The sequence below is a fragment of the Lepus europaeus genome, chromosome 1 (assembly GCF_033115175.1).
Source record: "Lepus europaeus isolate LE1 chromosome 1, mLepTim1.pri, whole genome shotgun sequence".
Lineage (NCBI taxonomy): Eukaryota > Metazoa > Chordata > Mammalia > Lagomorpha > Leporidae > Lepus > Lepus europaeus.
In genome coordinates, this window is record NC_084827.1 from 65,222,247 (window position 1) to 65,243,940 (window position 21,694).

General features: G+C 45.5%; 1 protein-coding gene across 4 annotated transcripts in view; it reads left to right on the top strand.

The window, feature by feature from the left end:
- Window positions 1–21,694, top strand: part of SAP130 (Sin3A associated protein 130) — an 84,415-nt gene that overhangs the window by 11,206 nt on the left and 51,515 nt on the right. For all 4 annotated transcript variants that reach the window (XM_062183722.1, XM_062183488.1, XM_062183561.1 and 1 more), the window contains exons 6-11: window positions 464–588; window positions 2,307–2,431; window positions 9,173–9,320; window positions 9,458–9,548; window positions 9,737–9,841; window positions 14,574–14,715. In XM_062183722.1, coding sequence (XP_062039706.1) covers window positions 464–588; window positions 2,307–2,431; window positions 9,173–9,320; window positions 9,458–9,548; window positions 9,737–9,841; window positions 14,574–14,715 — 736 coding nt within the window. The remainder of the gene's footprint in view (window positions 1–463; window positions 589–2,306; window positions 2,432–9,172; window positions 9,321–9,457; window positions 9,549–9,736; window positions 9,842–14,573; window positions 14,716–21,694) is intronic.

Consider the following 21,694-nt stretch of genomic DNA (forward strand, 5'->3'; position numbering starts at 1 on the left):
TGGTTATTTTCCTAGGGAATATAGTTGGATCTATTAAAATTATGAGCCCAGGGATGGGCATTGTGGCACAAAGACAAGAACCCAGGTGAGGGCTCACTGGTGGGGAAGATGCTTCAGGAGCTCTAGTGTGAGATAAGCTGCTTTACTTGGGACACTGGTGTCTCATATGGGAGTGGCAGGGATCGAGTCCCACATCTGTTTGCCATCCAGTTTCCTAGATGGTCACCTTGGGAGGTAGCAAGTGATGGCTCAAGTACTTGAGTCCCTGTCACCCACGTTGGGGACCTGGAATGAGCTCCCGGCTCCTGGGTTTGTCCTGGCCCAGCCAGGCATCTGGGAAGTGAACTGGCTAATGGAGCTAATGGCTCTCTGTCATTCTGCCTTTCAAATAAATAAAAATAAACTTTTTCAAGAAATGAAAAAAAACATGGGCCCATAAGCCATACTAATAATTTTTTTCCAGGTGCAGCTGCTGCCGCCGTGATGTCCAGTTCCAAAGTCACCACAGTCCTGAGGCCCACTTCACAGTTGCCAAATGCTGCCACAGCTCAGCCAGCAGTACAGCACATCATTCACCAACCAATCCAGGCACGTCGAGGGTGGGAGTGCTCAGCCATCAAGCGTGAAGTGTCTCTGCAGAGCTACTGCCTCAGCCAGGCACTGGGAGAGCTTTTGAGTTCAGTGACTTTGGATCTGGTTGCCAAACCTTCATGCAGTTTGAAGGAAAGGCAATGTCATGACAGAGCAGAGGTAGTAAGGGGAGGCTTTTGGTTGGAATGGGTGTGAAATGAGGATTCAGAGAAGTGAAGCAGGAAGTAATGACGAGGAAGAGTGATGGCCAGAGACAGTGTGCGGTAAGGGCTAGCTAGAATGAGAGGGATTTTCTTTGGATAGAGGTCAGTGAACTCCTAAAAGTTCTGGGTATATTTCTATTTGTGTGTGTATATATACATACACACACTCTTCTCCAGGAAGTTGGTTCATGCCTTCCAACCTTTTTTCGAGGAAATATATGGCCTCAGTACTACTGAAGTATAATATACTAGAAGATACTGTGATATCTGTAAAGAGGAACTCTGAGATGGAGTCTAAAGTTGATTTTGTAGGCAAACAGGCACTGAGTTTTTTTTTTTTTTTTTTAAACATAGTATTGTTAGATCAAAGATTAAATTAGTTTAGCTGCATGAGCAGGTGGAAGTTCAGATGCCTCTGGGAACTGGGAAGGTACAGTGTGTGAAATTGCGGAGTTTTCCACGGTAAGGAAGAGTTCTGATCAGGACACTGCCTAGGCAGTACATTTCTAGTTTTCAAATTAAAACAAAAGACCTTGGTGGCCAGTGAAACTCAATTGGGTAGTAATTAGGCTCGCAGGTGTATTCATGGTTTATATGAAGGATTGTATAAGACAAGAACCCAGACGGGCTCTCTAGTGGAGAAGATGCTGCAGGGGCTCTAGGGTGAGATGAGCAGCTGTACATGGAGGGAGCAGTGGAGGAGAGGCCCGAGGACAAAGGCAGAGATGAAGAATGGGCAGAGTCCGGTGATTTATCCGTTTCTGTCAGGGTCAGGAAGGTGGATGAGCAGGAGAGCTCAGGTGATTGGAAGAATGACTGGACAAGCAGGGAAAGGAGCTTAGTTGTCAGCTGCAGATTTCACATGTAGATGTAGTGGTAAGGGCAGTACAGTATGTTCGTGTGAAAGCATCCAGAAAACTGGACAGGTGTTTGGCTTAGTGGGTTCAGCCATCACTTGGCCCCTGGGCTAGCCTAGACTGTTGCAGGCATCTCAAGAGTGAACCTGCAGATGGAGGATATTTCTCTCTGTTTCTCTCTCTTTCTGCCTTGCAAATAAATAAAAGAAAAATGGAGGGAAAAAAAAGGAAAACATCCAGAAAGCAAGAACTTTTTGTCATGTTCCTGTGTGTTTGCTTTTGCCCACTAGATGGCCTGAAAGCCCCATCTATTTCCTTAGCTGGGTTGGCCCTCTGTAAAAGCCACTTGGTCGTGTGGTACCAGGCCTCACAGTCGACCTGTGGGGACTCCACACCTGACTGTAGGCCGGGACGATTTGGAAAGGAGCGACCTGCGTAATGTCCAGCCACAATAGGACCTTTTGATAATTCCGTGTCTCGTAACATCCTAACTGAAGAGAGAATTCCTTACGCACATGTTGAGGATTAACTTTGATTTGGACACAGACATACTAACCTGCGGGCCCAGGTTTCAGATGGTGTGTTCGCTGTTTGGCCTGCCATGTTTTATTTGGCTTTCAGTTTCCAGTGAAATATGTTTTCTTCTCTTTGGTAGTCTCGTCCACCTGTGACCACCTCTAATACCATCCCGCCCGCTGTGGTAGCGACCGTGTCAGCCACCAGAGCTCAGTCTCCAGTCATCACCACGACGGCCGCACATGCTACGGATTCAGCACTTAGGTACGCTTGGGGCAGTGACGTGCGTGCCGTCGCCCCCTCCTGCCTGCCTCCCCTTTCCTCCCCTTCCTCTCAGTCAGAACCTGCTGAGTACTGCTTTCAGTATTCTGGATGCTGGGACTAAAGCAGTAAACAAAGTTCTGTCCTCATAGGTATATTTTTAGGGGCTGAAGACAGGGTAAATAATATTTTTTTAGAAGGTGGGAGGCGCTTTGGAGAAAATTTAAGTAGGATGAGGGGGATTTTGGAGTGGCAGGGTAGGTGGGCAGAGAGGGCTTTGTCGGTAGGAATGTTTCCGAGAGAACCTTGACAGACATAGTGAAGTGAGCTCTGTGGCTGCCTGGGAGAGGAACATTGTAGGCAGCAGGGACAGTGCGTGTAAAGACCCTGAGATAGGAGTGTGTTTGGCACGTAGGAGGAGGCCCAAAGTGGGAGAGCGGGGAGACATGCGTTTAGCAGTCAGTCAGGGCTCCTGATAGCGGAATACCTGATGAGCTGCTCTGAGGTTTGGGCTTTGCTGGGATGAACGGGGTGGGGAGGAGCTTTAGCGGTTTTGAACAGAGCAGTGCCGTGATTAGAGTTTGAGTTGGCTCAGCCTGGTTGCTGGATAGAAGAGGCTGTAGAGAGTCACAGCAGGACACAGAAAGATTGCACAGAAGGGTTTAGCTGGGATCTGGAGATGGAAGGACATGGGCAGATTTTGAAGATGGAGTGGAGGATTTCTGGAGAGAACAAGAGTTGGGACTATGCTGGTGCTGGTAGGCCTGTGCTCCCAGGAAGGCAGAATTCCATTAACTTGAGCTGGAGAACAGGAGAGGAGCAGGTTTTACAGAATAATTCAGGCTATGGTTTGGGCATTTTAAGATTGTGCTGACTTGTGAGCACCCAGTGTGGAAATGTGTGAGAGAACCAGCAGATGCAAGATAATCAAGATCAATCTCTCTCTCTCTCTTTCTCTCTTTCTCCCTCTCCCTCCCTCCCTCCCTCTCTTACCCACTCCCTCCCTCCCTATTCCACCCCATCTCTGCCTTTCAAATTTTTTTTTTTTTTTTTTTTAAAGAAAGCACCCAGCCCAGTGGTTCCAGATAGTTCACCAAACTCTCAAAGGCCAGGTGAACCAAACATGATAGAATTGGTTCAAGATACAGAAAAGGAATTGAAAGTTCTAGAAAGAGTTAAGTGGGAGTCTTACTCCCTCTGTGAAATACATTCAGTCCTGTCTGCCAATTCTTTGGCTGGTTTTCCCCGTCATCACTGAGTCAATCGAGATTTACTCTGTTAGGTTTTTCAAGAAGGGCTTATCTTAAGGAGTAATATTTTTAGTTTCTACATGCTCAGAATCCTTTCCCATGTATCTTTATACAAGAAGTAGTTTGATTCTATTTTCATTCCATGAATTCTTTAAGGATATTTTTTTCCCTTCTTCTGGAGCTAGATGATGCTGGTGAGAAGTCTGATGCCAACCCGCTGTATATATGTTTTTTAACTTCCTAAAAAAAGACCTTGATCTTTTTTCCCAGTTGCCTTCTTTATGTGTTTGTATTGTCCATCATGGATGGTGTGCTTTTTAATCTATAGCATAAAACTATATGAAAAGTCTTCTTAAATTGTATTTAATCCATTTTTTCCATTTTACTGGGGGGGGGTCCTCATTTTTGTGTGTATTGGATCTTTTTACATGACTTGTTTATCTTGCCCTTTTGAACTCTTCCTCATACTCCGCTCACCCCTGTCCCTTCCTGCTTTTCCAGCGCTGTCTGTCTTGCCTGCTCTTAGTTTTGCCTTCATTCCTGAAACAGCTCAGCGGTCGTCTGCTGTTTCCTTCTTCAGCTCTGCCCACTTCTTCTGTCTCCCTCTGTTTTATCACTGCCACTGAATTCTTGTATCTGCTTTGTATTTTCATCTTACGAAGCAGTTTTTCATTAAGTCTTAAAAGTCCTGGCACAGTTCTCATCAGCCCGGTGGAAGTGTGTCTAGTGTACTCCCCCATTTCTCTCACATTTCTTCTTTGCATCTTTAAATAACCCCATGCCTGGTCATTTCTGCATACGCGTCTTTGGTTGGACTGGGTTTATTCTGGATCAGCTGTTGTAATTTGTTCTTGTTGTCGCCCAGGTCACGTGCTGGCTTAAGAGCAGTTTCCCGAATGCTTCAGTACCCTTTGGGTTTTCTTGGCCGTGCTTCTCTCCTGCCAGTAAGGACAGACCACTCAAAACAGCAGTGCCTCTGCCACCATCACTCCACGTTGGGGCTTATCTCTAGCTGTGTGATTTCTGCTTCAACCCCTTGTCCTTTGCTTCTTAACCAAACAAACTGGTCCACGTTCGGCCTCACTGCCAACTCTGTTCCCGGTATTCCAGAGCAAAACGTTTTGGTCCCCTGTGTATGCTGCTCCTGACTTTGGAGAATTGTATTTACTGGATCTTATCTCTGAAATTCCAGCTCCAGAAACCCCCCGTCCTTGAGTTCTTGCATCCTTGTTTCGTTAGTACAGCTCTGCTCTCTGTTCTGAGTTTTGAGATTTTCGGTGTCTCCTGATTGTGTTGAAGGTGGAGACCACATTCCTCTTTTTGTTTTTCTTGTGCCATTCTCAGCAGGAGAAAATGTCAAGCTGGCAGCCTCCGCCTTCAGTCCTCTTATCTGTACTCCAGAGAAGTCAAGCAAGGGCCACTTGCGCTGCTGCAGGTGAAGCCACTGCTTGTGGTCCCTGCAGCCCATCTCAGGGTTGCCAGTTCAGATCTCAGGTGCTATGCTTCTGATGCAACTTCGGCTAATGCAGCCTGTGAGACAGTGGCTGATGGCTCAGGTGCTTGGGCTTCTGCCTCCCCTGTGAGAGACCCGGATGGAATTCCAAGCTTCTGGTTTCAGCCTGGCCCAGCCCAGGATGTTGTGGGCATATAGGGAGTGAACTAGCAAATGAAAGATTTCTCTCTTTTTCTCTGTCAGTTGTTCTGCCTTTCAAATAGATGAGAATAAATTAATTTTTTATACAATTTGAAAGATTTACCGAAAGGGAGAGACAGAGAGGGAGTTCTTCCATTCGCTGGTTCACTCCCCAAATGGCCGCAATGGCAAGAGTTGGCTAATATGAAGCCAGGAGCTTTTTCTAGGTTACCTATGTGGGCGCAGGGGCATAAGTACTTGGGCCATCTTCTGCTTTCCCAGGTATATTAGCAGGGAGTTGGGTTGGAAGTGAAACATCCGGGACTCAAATTGGTGCCCACATGGGGTGCTAGTGCTGCAAGCAGTGGCTTTACCCGCTATGCCACAGTGCCAGCCCAAGAATAAGTTAATTAAAAAAAAATTTTTTTTAAATACCAAAGAATTAACGTCAAGGACCCAGCTAAACGCTGGAGGATGATTACAAGTTCATTTGTTATAAGTCAACCCCCTATTTTTGGTAGATGTCAAGTTACTTGATTGGGTCTCTGTCCCTGAAATCACTTTGAAGTTGTTAAAATAAAAATAAAAATGAAGAAATATTATAGTGATTAAGACAATAGATTAGGTAGCACTTTCTGCTAAGTGACCTTATTAATCTCCGTGACCTTTTTAGGCAAGGCAGGTTGTTGCTGTGAACATGTGAATCATGGGTATTGTATTCCCCGTGTCATCATCGTCCCTTTATCTTCTCCCCGTTGCCCTGAATGTGGCTAACGAGAACTCCTTTGAGCTGACTCGGTACCCTATTGATAACTCCTAATCATCTTTTGAGTACTTTCTTCATTCTGACACTGGATGCTCAGACCCACTCTGGCTCTCCCTGCTTGTCTGATCTTAAAATCCGCCATTTCTCCAAGGACCCTCGGTTCCTTTTAGTTAAGAGAGTAGTATTTAGAACCCAAGATCTGGGTGCTAGGGGTTGGGATGTTAACACATTTGGGCTCTTTGTTAAGATAGTCAAGATAATCTTGTCTTCATATTGGGTTTTCCAGATGAAATGTAGCAGGTTTTTCTTGCTTTCTTAGATTTTTGTATTTGTGTATCTTTTTTTCCCTTTTGTAATGAAAAGCTTGTTTTGTAAAGACATTGCTGTAATTACTTGTTTTTTTTCATGTGATCAAACACAGAAGATGGTTTCAGAATAAGAGTTCAAAGTTGTGAACGCACTCATGATGAGGGGTCCTGTTTTCTGAAGATCAGCACTTACCCTAAGACTGCTGGAGCAGCCAGGACTTGAACCGGCGCCCATATGGGACTCTGGCACTGCAGGCAGTGGCTTTACCCACTGCGCCACAGCTCTGGCCCCCAAATATGCAATTGCATAATGTTTTTGCATCATTTAATTCATTTTTATACAGATGTTTTGAATTTCCCTCATACAATGTGGAGATGACTCTAGATCAGTACCTAGAACTCCTACTATTTGCTCATCCGTTTGTGTTGGCTGTGCTCTACCCAGTGTGGGGATATTTTGGCACATGCTGTTGCAAAATTGTTTTGGAATATCCTTAAGGAGCATTTGTGGAAGTGGGAATGCTAGGTCCAAGAGGAAATGCCTCAATCTCTTCAGCTAGAAAATGGCAGTAGTATTACCCACCTCAGAGATCCTTTTGGGGAGTAGCTATACTAATAGATCAAAAGCACTTCCAACATTCCTGACGTGTAATGTGCATATGTAAACGTTAACTTTTTTTTTTTTTTTTTTTTGACAGGCAGAGTTAGAGAGAGAGAGAGAAAGGTCTTCCTTCTGTTGGTTCACCCCCAAAATGGCCGCTACAGCCGGTGTGCTGTGCCGATCCAAAGCCAGGAGCCAGGTGCTTTGATCTGACCTAGGTCTGGTTATTGTGTGGATTTAGGGAGTGAACCAGCAGATGGAAGATCTGTTCCTTTTTCTGTCTCTCTCCCTCTACCCCCTCTTTTCCTCCTTTCTTATCCGTGTCTCTGTTGCTGTGCCTTTCAAATAAGTAATCATTTATAAAAAAAAAAATAGAGCAGTCATGGCCACAGACCTCTGTTGAAAAGATAAAGTGTGAGAGTAAGCATCTTTTTTTTTTTTTTAAATTTTTTTTTTTTTTTTTAAATTTATTTAGACAGGCAGAGTGGATAGTGAGAGAGAGACAGAGAGAAAGGTCTTCCTTTTTGCCGTTGGTTCACCCTCCAATGGCCGCTGCGGCCAGCGCATCTCGCTGATCCAAAGCCAGGAGCCAGGTGCTTCTCCTGGTCTCCCATGCAGGTGCAGGGCCCAAGCACTTGGGCCATCCTCCACTGCCTTCCCGGGCCATAGCAGAGAGCAGGCCTGGAAGAGAGGCAACCGGGATAGAATCCGGCGCCCTGACCAGGACTAGAACCCGGTGTGCCGGCGCCGCAAGGCGGAGGATTAGCCTGTTATGCCACGGCGCCGGCCAGCATCTTTTGTTAAGGGGTCATTTGTGTTTTGTAGTAAATTGTCCGTTTGTATCCTTTGCCCAGTTTTTTTTATTGGACTTTTATTTTTCGTATTGTTTTCTAGGACTCAGTACATTAGGAAGGTTAAGTCTTTTGACTTTGCCTATAGTGTACTTTGCCAGGTAGGAGGTTTACTTTTTTGTTTGTTCACATAGTCAAATTTACAGATTTTTTTTTTTAATAGCTTTTGGAGTCTAAAAACTTTTAATAGTTAGAAAGCTGTTTACTGCAAGGCTAGATAGAAAACAGGTGCCCGATCTTCCCTTCATGTGTAGTTTTAGCTGCCTTTAGTCCTTTTGGTGTTTGTTCTGGTGTACTGTGTGAGACATGGATCTGGTTTTATTTCTATCAAATGGCTGCATAGTCTTCCCAATATCATTTTTTAAACTGTCCATCTCCATTTCCGCTTCTGTTTAAAAACTAGCTTAATGGGGTGAGCTCTTTGGCTCAGTGGGTTAAAGCCCCAGCCTGCAGTGCCGGCATCCCATATGGACACTGGTTCGAGTCCTAGCTATTCCACTTCCTATCTAGCTCCCTGCTAATGCACCTGGTAAAGCAGCAGAGGATGGGCCCCTGCACACACGTGGGAGACCTGGAAGAAGCTCCTGGCTCCAGGCTTCGGCCTGGTCCTTGTTGTTGCAGTCATTTAGGGAGTGAACCAATGGATAGAAGACCCCCCCCCCCAACTCTGCCTTTCAAATAAATAAAATCAATCTTTCAAAAACAAAACAAAACACTAGCTTTGGTACATTGTGATGTTTTCTTGCCATTGTTGCAATTTCAGTTCTTGCCACAGGTTAGTTTGGCATACTGTCTCTGTGAATGTCCCTTTTGGTCACGAGGCAGTCATAGCTGCCGTACCTTTTTCCAGAGTGTTCCTGTGTCTGGTGAGGAATGACACAGAATTGGCGAGGTGGTTTGTGTGAGGGGACCAGATGAAACTGCTGTTAACCAACATTGTCTGTGAATTTCCCTCAAGAAATGTGTGAAAATTTATACCACAAGAACCTTGCTGTGTATCGTCCTATTTGGCCACATACTGCAGTGTGGTCTTGGTAGTCATGTTCATTCATGACTGCTGTGGGGTTACTGACAATAAGTTATTCATTTGCCCAGTTTGTGGTAGGTACTGATACCTTTCAAAATGACACTGGTGGCAGTTTCAGGAGGGAGACTCAACAGGACATTTTCTTCGTTGCTGGCATCAAGGCCCAAGCCCAAGTGTGGGTCTAACCGGGACTTCATAGACCTCGAAAGAGATACAAGTTGTATGACTGCAGCCTAGCACAGATAGGAAGTGGCCTTGGCTGCCTGCGTTGGTGCTGGAAAAGTTACAGTGTCTCTGTGTCCTTTCAGTCGGCCAACCCTGTCTATCCAGCACCCGCCGTCCGCAGCGATCAACATCCAGCGGCCTGCCCAGTCGCGGGACGTGACGACGAGAATCACACTGCCGAATCACCCCGCTCTGGGAACGCCAAAGCAGCAGCTGCACACCATGGCGCAGGTAAAGCCGGAGCTGAAGAGCCACCGGTGCCCACTTGGGCTGAGGACCTGGCCGTCGTGGAGGCAGGGATTGGGTTGAGACTCGGTGGGGTGGGAAGCATGCTGACTCGTGACCCCGCTGTGGGATTTCCCCCACAGAAGACCATCTTCAGCACTGGTACACCCGTGGCGGCAGCAACAGTGGCACCGATTCTGGCGACCAACACCATTCCGTCAGCAACGACAGCCGGTAAGTCGGGAATCTGCTCTTCACCACCATCACCCCACCACCCCCACCATGGGAAAAGAGGCAGCAGAAATACTGAGTTCATTTTTCATGTTTCTTGCCTTCAGTCAGAGAAGAAAATAGGCTAGAAAAATTGGTTTCACTTGTCCCAAGAGCATTGTTAGATAATTTCCTCTCTCCCCGCATTTCAGGATCTGTGTCACACACACAAGCTCCTACGAGTACGATTGTCACCATGACGATGCCCTCCCATTCGTCCCATGCGACTGCTGTGACCACCTCAAACATCCCGGTTGGTGAGTGTCATGCAGCCTTCACACACGCCCGGGAGGGCTTTTTCAGCCTCTCTGACCTGGCCTCCATGTTGCTGGCTGGTTGTTTTTGTTGTTGGGTTTGAAAGCAACACTTCACTTTCTTTTAATATTACTTACTGTACAGATTTGGCATTCATTGACAGTAGGAAGAAAAGAGGATAACAGGCTTTGAATACTTTAACTTTAGTTTGGACTTGCAGTCATCAGACTTGACTTCTGTGTGTGCCTTGTCGTGAAATAAGTTCACCATACAGTAACTCAAAACAAGGAAAGCAGAGGTCTAAAATGAAGAGAACCTGTCCACTTTGACACATTGTTGAGCCAGCATCCTTGGGTAATGCAAAAAGTTTCTGGCAGTCAAACTTTAGTCATTAAGAGCAGAGGTTGGGGCCGGCGCCATGGCTCACTTGGTTAATCCTCCGCCTGCGGCACTGGCATCCCATATGGGCGCCGGGTTCTAGTCCAGGCTGCTCCTCTTCCAGTCCAGCTCTCTGCTGTGGCCCAGGAGGGCAGTGGAGGATGGCCAAGGTGCTTGGGCCCCTGCACCTGCATGGGAGACCAGGAGGAAGCACCTGGCTCCTGGCTTCAGATCAGCTCAGTGCACCGGCTGTAGCGGCCATTTGGAGGGTGAACCAATGGAAGGAAGACCTTTCTGTCTCTCTCTCTCTCACTGTCTAACTCTGCCTGTCAAATAAAAAAAAGAGCAGAGGTTGGCAACCTTTTTCTTTTTCTAAAAGATTTATTTATTTGAAGCAGGGTAAGAGATAGAGATCTTCCATCTGCTGTTTCATTCCACCAGTGACCCCTGAAGCCAAGAATCAGGAAGTCCATGCGGCCTCTCACATGGGACAAAAGTACTTAAGCCGTCATCTGCTGCCTTTGCAGGTACACTAGCTTAGAGCTGGATTGGCACTTGAGTAGCCAGGACTAACCAGTACTCTGATATGGCTTTGGTAGTGGTGGTTTAGCCTGCTGTGCCACAGTGCTGGCCCTAGCAGATTTTTTCCTCTGAGGCCTTATAGCCACCGTCTCAGGATCTGTACCCACATGGTTCTTCGTCACCAAAGCAGCCATAGACATGGAAATACAGGTGTGAATGGATCCAGTAAGGCTTTACTTAGGGGCAGAGAAGGTAGAATTTCATGTGCCAGAAAATACTCTTCTTTTGATTTTCATCGCTAAGCATTTAAAATGTAAACCCATTTTTAGTTCATCAGCCATGCAGAAACAGGCAGCAGGCTGGATCGGGCCCAGGGCCGCACTGTGCCAGTGCTTATCCTCTGGAAGGAGATCTCACTCCCACAGCTTCCAAAGCAGCGGCTGTGGCTTTGGAGGCAGAAGGCTGCTCTGTGGAGCTCACGAGGTCTTCGTTTCCAGTGTCCCCTCTGCCTCGAGTCTGTGACACTGAGCACATCATTTTGCTCTTCTCTGCTCCTGAACATGTGGGACGGCTGCCATGTTTTTACTGTAGTGTGCTTTTAGAAGTAAAACTGCCTTTTGTAGAGAGAGCTGTCAGAAATGTGGTCACTGGACGCAGAGGTGTGGCTTCCCTACCTGTTGGGTCCCAGCCCTCCTTCCTGCACACATCGGGTAGGCTGTAGCTTCCTGGCCCGTCAGGCATCTTGGAGGGAACTTTTCTGGAATAATGGTAGCGTGCAGGACGTGCCAGCCCTGTCTGGGTGCTGGGCTCCTCAGAAGGATTTAGCAGAGGGAGTGCTGCTGCTTGAGTTTTCTTGTGCTCCTGCTCGTTGTGACTTGGCCTTGGAGTGACTCTTATCCCTCTGAGTTAAATTCACTTTCGTGGAAGGAAGTTTTGTGTATATGTGTGTAGTTTTAGCATTAACACTTTTTTTTTGGAAAAGATCTTGGATTGTTCTGTATTGTCATTTCACACTGTTTTCTGGCTCTGCCTAATGGAGTCGGGAGTGGTCCTCAGTGCTGTAGTGATAGAGCCAAGCCCATGCTCTGAAGGTGTATGGTCAAGAGCCTGCACGTATGTGTGTGGCTACAAAGAAGAGCAGACCAGCCAAGAGGGCACGTGCCCCAGGGTGACTGTCCGGATTCCTCTTGACCTTGTGCTCAGGGCAGCATTCGTGTCCTCTATGTGATCACGTTGTAGAAGTAAACTCACTGAAAGTTCCCGGAGCCTAGACTGTGTTCGTTCCTACGTCCCGTCAGCTTCATGGTCCAGGTTTGTTTTCCTTTTGTATTCTAACCCAAGTATTTCTTTGTTACATCATCATAGGGTCTCTATAAACAGTACCTCGGTTGAGAAGGTACTGTTATAACATTATAACTATTATAGCATTAGAGCATTGATTTTTAAGTTGGGGTGTAGAAGATATGTTAGAATCACTTAAGTGACTTTTCCAAGTTACTCTTGCTTTTGCCAGGTGAGTTTGCACATTGAGTTCAGCCATTGTTACTAATGGGGATGTTTTAGGTCAGGGAAGACAAGCTTGATGAATTGCCAGCGTGGATCTTCTGGTGAATGCTCGTTTCCAACTGAATACCATCTTTTTTTTTTAAAGATTTATTTATCTATTTGAAAGTCAGTTACACAGAGAGAGAAAGAGAAGCAGAGAGAGAGCGAGCTGGTTCACTTCCCAATGGGTCTCAATGGCCAGAGTGCCGATCTGGAGCCAGGAGCCAGGAGCTTCCTCTGAGTCTTCCCACGAGAGTGCAGGGGCCCAAGGACTTGGGCCATCTTGTACTGCTTTCCCAGGCCACAGCAGAGAGCTGGATCGGAAGAGGAGCAGCCAGGACTCGAACCAATACCCATATGGGATGCTGGCACTGCAGGTGGCAGCTTTTACCCACTATGCCACAGTGCCAGCCCCTGAATACCATCTTTATCTACCTCATGGTCTGGCCCACAAAATGTGTTCAGAGTTACAGAAGGCAGAATCAGATGAGAACATCATTCTGGGGCTGGTGCTGTGGTGCAGCTGGTTAACGCCCTGGCTTGAAGCGCCGGCATCCCATATGGGTGCCGGTTCAAGACCCAGCTGCTCCACTTCCGATCTAGCTCTCTGCTACGGCCTGGGAAAACAGTGGAAGATGGCCCAAGTCCTTGGACCCCTACACCTGCATGGGAGACCTGGAAGAAGCTTCTGGCTCCTGGCTTCAGATTGGCGCAGCTCCACCCCCCCCGTGTAACTCTGACTTTCAAGTAAATAAATAAATCTTTAAAAAAAAAATTCAGAAAATAGGGATTTTCTTTGAAGATAGTGTTGTAGCAGACTTAACACTTTCTGTGCTACATATTCCTTTGGCTTTTTAAATTTTTTTTTTTTTTTTAATTTGACAGGTAGAGTTATAGACAGTGAGAGAGAGACAGAGAGAAAGGTCTTCCTTCCGTTGGTTCACCCCCCAAATGGCTGCTACAGCCGGCGCGCTGAGCTGATCCGAAGCCAGGAGCCAGGTGCTTCCTCCTGGTCTCCCATGCAGGTGCAGGGGCCCAAGCACCTTGGCCATCCTCCACTGCCTTCCCGGGCCACAGCAGAGAGCTAGACAGAAGAGGAGCAACAGGGACTAGAACCCGGCGCCCATATGGGATGCCGGTGCTGCAGGTGGAGGATTAGCCAAGTGAGCCACAGTGCCTGCCCCTCCTTTGGCTTTTAATTAAAAATTGTGTTGGGTTTTTGGTGAGTAAAAAAACCTAAAGATTTAAAATTATGACAAGTGTCTGCTTACTAGCCATGGGTTAAATACTCTGCCAAGTGGCAGCTTCATTTCTGCTGGAAGCGTTATTTTCTCCCGCCTTTTAGGGAGCCCAGTGAAAACACAAGGCTAACTTGCTTCTTATGAGCATCCACTCTGCTTACCTGCCTGAAGGGAAACCTGGGTGCCAGCTTCTCTCAGCATCGGCCGAGGAGTGTCATTCTAGGTGGTCAGATTGGCAGCCCACAGCCATCCTGCAGGGACGTCCCCAGCTGCCTCCTTAGCAGCCAGCTGGTGAGATGGTGACTGCACAGCTCAGTCCTGATGGTCAGTGATACTGGACCTCACCTTAGTCTTCTGTGCTTCTGTGCCTGTCACCGGTGTAATCTGGATCTTCACATACAAGGAAGTTGTCCCTCTTTATCTTCTGATACAGGTCATAGCTTTGCTTTGCAAATCTTCAGCCAGAGGTACAGTAAAGTGTGTCCCAGGTCAGTTATACTTTCTAGACAAAATTTGGTTGCAAGCCATAAAAAAGAGCAAGATTTGATCATCAGATTGAATTTGGAAACCCTGTGGGCATGCTGATTTTGCTTTTGCTATGACATATTATCCGAAGTCACAGTACACTCAGAGGACCTTGGGAACTCTTAAGTAGTAATCTAGGGCAAGCATCCTGCATCCTTCTGGATGAGGAAACAGACTTGGAAAGTAATTGTTGCTGATTAGCTTTTGGCTCTGGAGTAGAATTTAAGTTCTTTGCCATTTTTGTATTGAAAGTTTGTTCTTTTTTTTTTTATTAGCTCCTCCCACCCTGCCAAAAAAAAAAAAAAAAAAAAATCTTTGAGAAGCCAGGTCAAGAGGAAAGGGCCTGGTTGCTGATATTTCTGTTTGATATTAATGTTAAGCTTTGCTTTAACAAATAATAGTATGAATATTTCACTGGCTTATTGGATTTGAATAATTCATATGATTGCTGCTAGCCCAGAATGTTTTGGCAGGCCAGTAAACATATGTGAGTGGTAATGCGATTGGATTTTACTGTTTGTAGCTAAGGTGGTGCCTCAGCAGATCACACACACTTCTCCTCGTATCCAGCCCGATTACCCTGCAGAGAGGAGCAGCCTGATTCCCATTTCAGGCCATCGAGCCTCTCCGAATCCTGTGGCCATGGAAACCCGAAGTGATAACAGGTAGGAGGCAGTGTGTCGGTTACCCTGCCCTCTTGTGTCATTCATTGTGTTGAGTTTTCAGTAAAACAAAATGTCCCACAAATATGTCCTATGTTTATATGTATTTTCAATTTTTCTCCCTGAAAATAAAACATTGCATGATTTATTTTTAATATTATGAAAATGTGCTAATTTTTAAGCCATTCTCCTTTTGTATGCCTAATATCCATGTTTTCTTTGTTTTGTGTTTAACTTTGTATTTGAAACTAAGAGCTGTGGCCTCTTGACCTCTTATCCCTCACCACCTCCGTTTATGGCCCTGAGAACCAGGTCGTTCTCTCCCATGAGCACATCACAGGGATGGGAAGTGACTCCTGACCTCTCCATCCTCCGAGACTGTAGTCATGTTGAAGAGCTTTGTAGAATGAATGTAACCGTGTTTCCTCCTGGGTACATTCATGTTAGGTATTTCTGTAGAGGCCCCACTTAAGTGATGCATTTTCTCACTGTGGGTAAGTCAGGGAGCTCATGCTACCCACCCCATTGTTGGTTATGTTCATGCGAATTACCTAGTGAAGGGCATGGGTGCCACTTTCTCTACTCTAAAAGGCACATTTTTCTCCTTTGTAAGCAAACATTCTGTTCAAAAATACTGTTCCATGTTCTCCAGTAAAGTTTTATGGCTGAGCCAAATATTAATATGATAATTTGAAAATAGTGGCTTTTTCTTTTCTTTTTTTGTTTTTTATGATTTATTTATTTGAAAGGCAGAGTTACAGAGAGAGAGTAGGAGAGACAGAGACTTTCCATCCACTGGTTCACTCCTCAGATGGCCTCCAGGGGTGGAGCTGGGCCAGGCTGGAGCCAGGAGCCAGGAGCCAGGATCTAGCAGCTTCATTTGGGTTTCCCACTTGGGTCATCCTTGGCTGCACGTTAGCAGGGAGCTGGATCGGGAGTGGAGCAGCTGGGGCTTGAACCAGCTTTCACGTTGGATTCCTGCGTCATAGGCAGTGGCGTAAACAGTTGTGCTGTAGCACTGGCCCCAGGGGTGGTGTTCTCTGACTAGCATTTCCTCCCTGTTTATCAGTTGGCATTCTAATGTAAAGAAACGTTCCCTTATCCTCCTCCATTTACTATTTTGTGAATTTTTTTTTTAAATCACACCAAGGTCGTGGATTTTATTTATCATTATAATACATTTCTTTGTTATGGGTCTCAAATTGTCTGCAGCTTGGTTCTTGGGGCTCCCTTCTGATCACTTCGTGAGGGTTTTTTTTTTTTTTTTTAATTTTTGACAGGCAGAGTGGACAGTGAGAGAGAGACAGAGAGAAAGGTCTTCCTTTTGCCGTTGGTTCACCCTCCAATGGCCACCGCGCTGTTCCGATGGCAGGAGCCTTAGGTTCCCTCCATTCTAGTCCTGCCTTATTTTCCTGTGTTCCCCTTCAATTTTATGGGTGCCCTAGACACTGCTGTTTTTCCAAGGAGACTTTGATAATTTAGGAAGCAAGATCTAGGCACTGGCCCTGCTTACTGCCAGGAACTGTCATTTCTCCTAAGCCCTTCCAGCGGGCAGCAGTGGGAAGTGGATAACAGTTTTAGAACATTTTGAGTGCATGCAGATGCCTCTAGTTCAGGTCTGTTACCTTCCCCATTCCATATTTATATCTCCCTTTCTCACCCCATTGCCCTGTCCCATGTACAGTACTTCATGTACTCCATGTACATGAAGTAATTTCAGAATTGGATGCATTTTTTTTAGCGTTTATATTTGCACTTAATCTTCACTTAATTTTTGTTTTAAGATTATTTATTTTATTTGAAAGTCAGAGTTACACAGAGCGAGAAGGAGAGGCAGAGAGAGAGGTCTTCGAGCTGCTGGTTCACCTGCCAATTGGCTATAACAGTCGGAGCTGAGCCGATCCAAAGCCAGGAACCAGGAGCTTCTTCCAAGTCTTCCCCTATGGGGTGTAGGGGCCCAAGGACTTGGGCCATCTTCCACTGTTTTCCCAGGCCATAGCAGAGAGCTGGATCGGAAGTGGAGCAGCTGGGACTCGAACCGGCGCCCATATGCGATGCCAGCACTGCAGGTGACGGCTTTACCTGCTATGACACAGCACCAGCCTCCTAACTTTTTTTTAAATAAATTTTTTAAATAAATTTTTTCAAATTTTATTTGAAAGGCAGAGTTACAGAAAAGAGAAGGAGAGACAGAGACAGAGTGAGTGAGCTTCCATCCAGTGGTTCACTCAGCAAATGGTTGCAATAGTCAGGGCTGGGCCATGCAGAAGCCAGGAGCCAGAAACTCCATCCAGGTCTGCATGTGGTGGCAGGGGCCCAACTTCTTGGGCCATCATCTGGTGTTTACCGGGTGCGTTAGCAGAGAGCTGGATCAGAAGTTGGAGCACTCAGGACTCGAGTCAGCACTCATACAGATGCCAGCGTTGCAGATAACTTAACTGGTGTGCTGCAGTGCTGGCCCTCTTCATTTAACTTTTGAAACACTGTAGTTGAATATTAAAAAGTAGCAAATAATGAAGCACGCGGATTTTGGTTCTTCACTCATTCACTGCTGTGTATGAAATGGCAGCAGTGAGTTATTTGCTGACCCCATTCAGAGATCTGACCCTGAACACCCTTTCTGGAATGACGTTCATCATCCTTATACGTTTCTCCATTGTAATGATGCCATCTTTCCTGAGTTGGGTCAACATCTGCCAGTTCCATCTGACCCTTTTCATCAGTCTTTGCTGCTTCCTTCCTCTCAGGAAAGAGAAAGCCTTTCTTTGAATTCAGTGGTTAGGCGACCCTTTTTATAAAGTTGTTAATGAATTTCATGGCTTTGACACGTACCTGGTATCTCCATGCTTGACAGTGTGACCTGGGTGAGAGATGGTGACTGGGTTCTGTTGTCCAGAGTGGAGGTTGGCTTTTTGAAGCCACGTCATGCTTCGATCACTGTTTTCCATACACGTGAAAACGTCTCTTTGCTGAGTAACAGAGCATACTTCTTCAGATGTAGCACAATGGTAGTTTCTGCTGGCTTCTGGGCTCCTCCGTGCAATATTATTTTCAGGCCATCTTTCTTACCTTAAAATATGAACGTCTGGAATTTTCTTCTGTCAAATTGCCCGCATTTGTAGCTTGTACATCTCTGTAGGGCTGATGCATGCGGGCATTCCATGCACAGAGACTGACTGTGTAAAACCGTCCAGGTACCATTTGATGACTTCTTACTTGAACCTCCAGAACTCAGCAATTGGAACAGCACTTCATTGCTCTTTTCTAATCTCCTTGGCCTTCACGTTTGTCCAAAAACCCATTATTTTTGCAGAGCCAGCGTTCTTATTACAGCATTATCTAATCTTCTGAGGCTACTTTTTTAATAACCTTGCTGTTCTCTCTGCATCCCTTTCTTCTCCAGAAAACACAACGCAGGTGACCATGGGGGAACCAGGCCTTCTGCTCCACCCTCAATTGACTGTTCTCTTTTGTCACATAATTCCCTTTTTGCATCAACGAGGACTTTGTAAACTTGAAAAATCTTGTTTTCTTTTTTTTTTTTTTTTTATTTGACAGATATTTATTATAGACAGTGAGAAAGACAGAGAGAAAGGTCTTCTTCCGTTGGATCACTCCCCAAATGGCTTCCACTGCTGGAGCTGCGCCAGTCCAAAGCCAGGATCCAGGTGCTTCCTCCTGGTCTCCAAGCACTTGGGCCATCTTCCACTGCCTTCCCGGGCCAGACCAGAGAGCTGGTCTGAAAGAGGAGCAACCGGGACTAGAACCCGGCGCCCATATGGGATGCCGGTGCTGCAGGTGGAAGATCAACCAAGTGAGCCATGGCGCCGGCCCCAGAAATCTGGTTTTCTTTAAAGATTTTTTTTTTAATTTATTTGAAAGCCAGAGTGACAGAGTGAGGGAGAGACAAAGAGTTCTTTCATTCATTGTTTCCCTCCCCAAATGGCTATAATTTCCGGGGCTGGTGTAGGTCGAATCTAGGAGCCCAGAACTCTGCCCAGGTGTCCTCTGTGGGCTGGCAGGGACCCCAGTCCTTGGGCCATCTTCCACTTCCTTCTCGGGCATTAGCAGGGAGCTGGATCTGAAGCAGAGCAACTAGTGCTCTGATGTAGAATGCCATCATCGTAAGCAGCTGTTAACTTACTGCATCAGAATGCTGGCCCCCCAAAATTTGTTTCAACTTGTCTCCATTTGGATTCTTACCAGGCTGGTGTTTTTATTTATTTTTTTATGTTAAAGAAGGAGAGAGAGCTTCCTTTCACTGGTTTACTCTCCAAATGCCCACCACAACCAGGGCTGGGATGGGCCAGAGCCAGAAGCCATGTGGGTGGCAGTGACCTAAGTACTTGAGCCATCATCTACTGTCTCCCAGAGTATTCATTAGCAGGAAGCTTAATAGGAAGTAGAGTAGCCAGGACTTGAACCAGGGACTTCAGTGGGATGCGGACATCCCAGGTAGTGACAACTTCTTTGCCAAGGCAGCTGCTGCAAAGTTGGTATTTTTTTTTTTTTTAGAAAGCTTTTATTTAATAAATATAAATTTCATAGGTATAGCTTTTGGAATACAGCAGTTCTTCCCCCCCATGCCTGCCCTCCCACCCCCACTCACATCCCACCTCCTACTCTGTCTTATATCCCATCTTCATAAAGATTCATTCATTTTTAATTATCTTTATATACAAAAGATCAATTCTATACTAAGTAAAGATTTCAACAGTTTGCACCCACGCAGACACACAAAGTAAAAAATACTATTTGAACACAAGTTTCACTGTTATTTCTCATAGTACAACTCATTAAAGACAGAGGTCCTACTTGTGGAGCAAGTGCACAGTGACTCCTGTTGTTGATTTAACAATTGATACTCTTATTTATGACGTCAGTGATCACTCTAGGCTCTTGTCATGAGCTGCCAAGGCTATGGAAGCCTTTAAGTCCACAAACTCTGTCATTATTTAGACAGGGCCATATGCCAAGTGAAAGTTCTCTCCTCCCTTCAGAGAAAGGTACCTTCCTTCTTTGATGGTCCCTTCTTTCCACTGGGATCTCACTCACAGAGATCTTTCATGTAGGCCATTTTTTGCCACAGTGTCTTGGCTTTCCTTGCCTGAAATGCTGTCATGGGCACTTTAGACATATCCAAATGCCTTAAGGGCTGATTCTGAGGCCAGAGTGTTGTTTAGGGCATTTGTCATTCTATCAAAGGTGGTATTTTTAAGACCAACTTTTAACTTTTTTCAATTCTTCCTGAGTGATAATGGGTTTGAACCCCCAAAACATCATAGTAAGTGATTTTTTTTAACCATTTTCTTCAGCCAGTGAGCCAGGTAGAGCCAGTGTGGAGCGAAGGAAGGAGCATGTACTTTGTGCAACCTGAGCAGGCAGCACTATTCCCCCCTCAGTCTTCTGGAAAGTTCCCCAGATGATTTTTAAATATCATTTTTATTATTGTGTGTAGGAATATTTACAGGTTTTAATATATTAGTATTATGCTAATCCCCCTTTGCCAAATACTCCTGTTACTCTGAAGTTTTATGGATTCTCTTGGATTTCTAATATAGATGTTTATATAATTAAGGATAGTTGGGGGCATGGCAAGAAGGTGTTTTCATCTTTTACACCTGTTATTTTGTTGGATAGAGTTTCCAATTAAATGTTAGTGAATTAAAGATAGTGACTGGAAATTCGTCTGAAATTCCTTTGTAGATTTGAGTAGGTAACATTTTCAAAGTTTTTATACCTATTTTGTAGGCATTTACATCATGAATAAATATTGAAATGCCATAAATTATTTTGCACATATATTTTGCAACATTTCAAATGATTGTTCCCCTGATTTTTTAAATATCATCTAAAACATGAATGGAAATTGAAATGTTGAATCATTCTTGTCTTTTGACAAACCTTATTTGGTCATGATGTATTTAATTTTATATGATCTTATTTTTTTGTTGAAATATTTATTTTATTTATTTGAAAGACAGTTATGTAGACAGGTAGAGCCAGAGAGAGAGAGAGAGAGAGAGAGATGTCTCCTATCCGCTAGTTCACTCCTCAAATGGCTGCAACAGCCAGCGCTGAGCTGATCTGAAGCCAGGAGCTTTTTCCAGGTCTCCCATGTGGGTGCAGGGGCCCAAGGACATGGGCCATCTTCTGCTTTCCCAGGCCATAGCAGAAAGCTGGATCAGAAGTGGAGCAGCTGGGACTTTACCTGGTGCCCATATGGGATGCTGACACTGCAGGCCGGGGCTTTAACCCACTGCGCCACAGCGCTGACCACTATATGATCCTTACTGTAATTCTGTGTAGTTGTTTTTGTGTCAGTGTACAGTGAAAATTGAGATTTGTTTATTATCTTCTCATGCTGTGTCTTGTTTTAGTGCTAAGGCTACATCTTGAAAAATAAGTTAGACTTTGTTTCTTCTTTTTTTGATCTCTGAATCAATTTGTAGGAGGTTGGGATTATCTGTTTTATATATATTTGACAAAATTTGGCATTAAAAACAGTTTGTTCTTTGTAGAATTGAGCACGGAAGATTTTCGTTACTGAATTTGTGTGAGTCAGTTTAACAAAACGTAAATGTTCTTTTCAAAAAGCACCCATAAAATATCTGTTTTTAGATTTACTGACATGTGGTTGTTTGCTGTATTCACTTGTTTTTTGTTTTTTTAAATTTTACAGTCTGCCGGCGCCGCGGCTCAATAGGCTAATCCTCCGCCTAGCGGCGCCGGCACACTGGGTTCTAGTCCCAGTCGGGGCACCGGATTCTGTCCCGGTTGCCCCTCTTCCAGGCCAGCTCTCTGCTGTGGCCAGGGAGTGCAGTGGAGGATGGCCCAAGTACTTGGGTCCTGCACCCCATGGGAGACCAGGAGAAGCACCTGGCTCCTGCCATCGGATCGCCGCGGCGGCCATTGGAGGGTGAACCAACGGCAAAGGAAGGCCTTTCTCTCTGTCTCTCTCTCTCTCACTGTCCACTCTGCC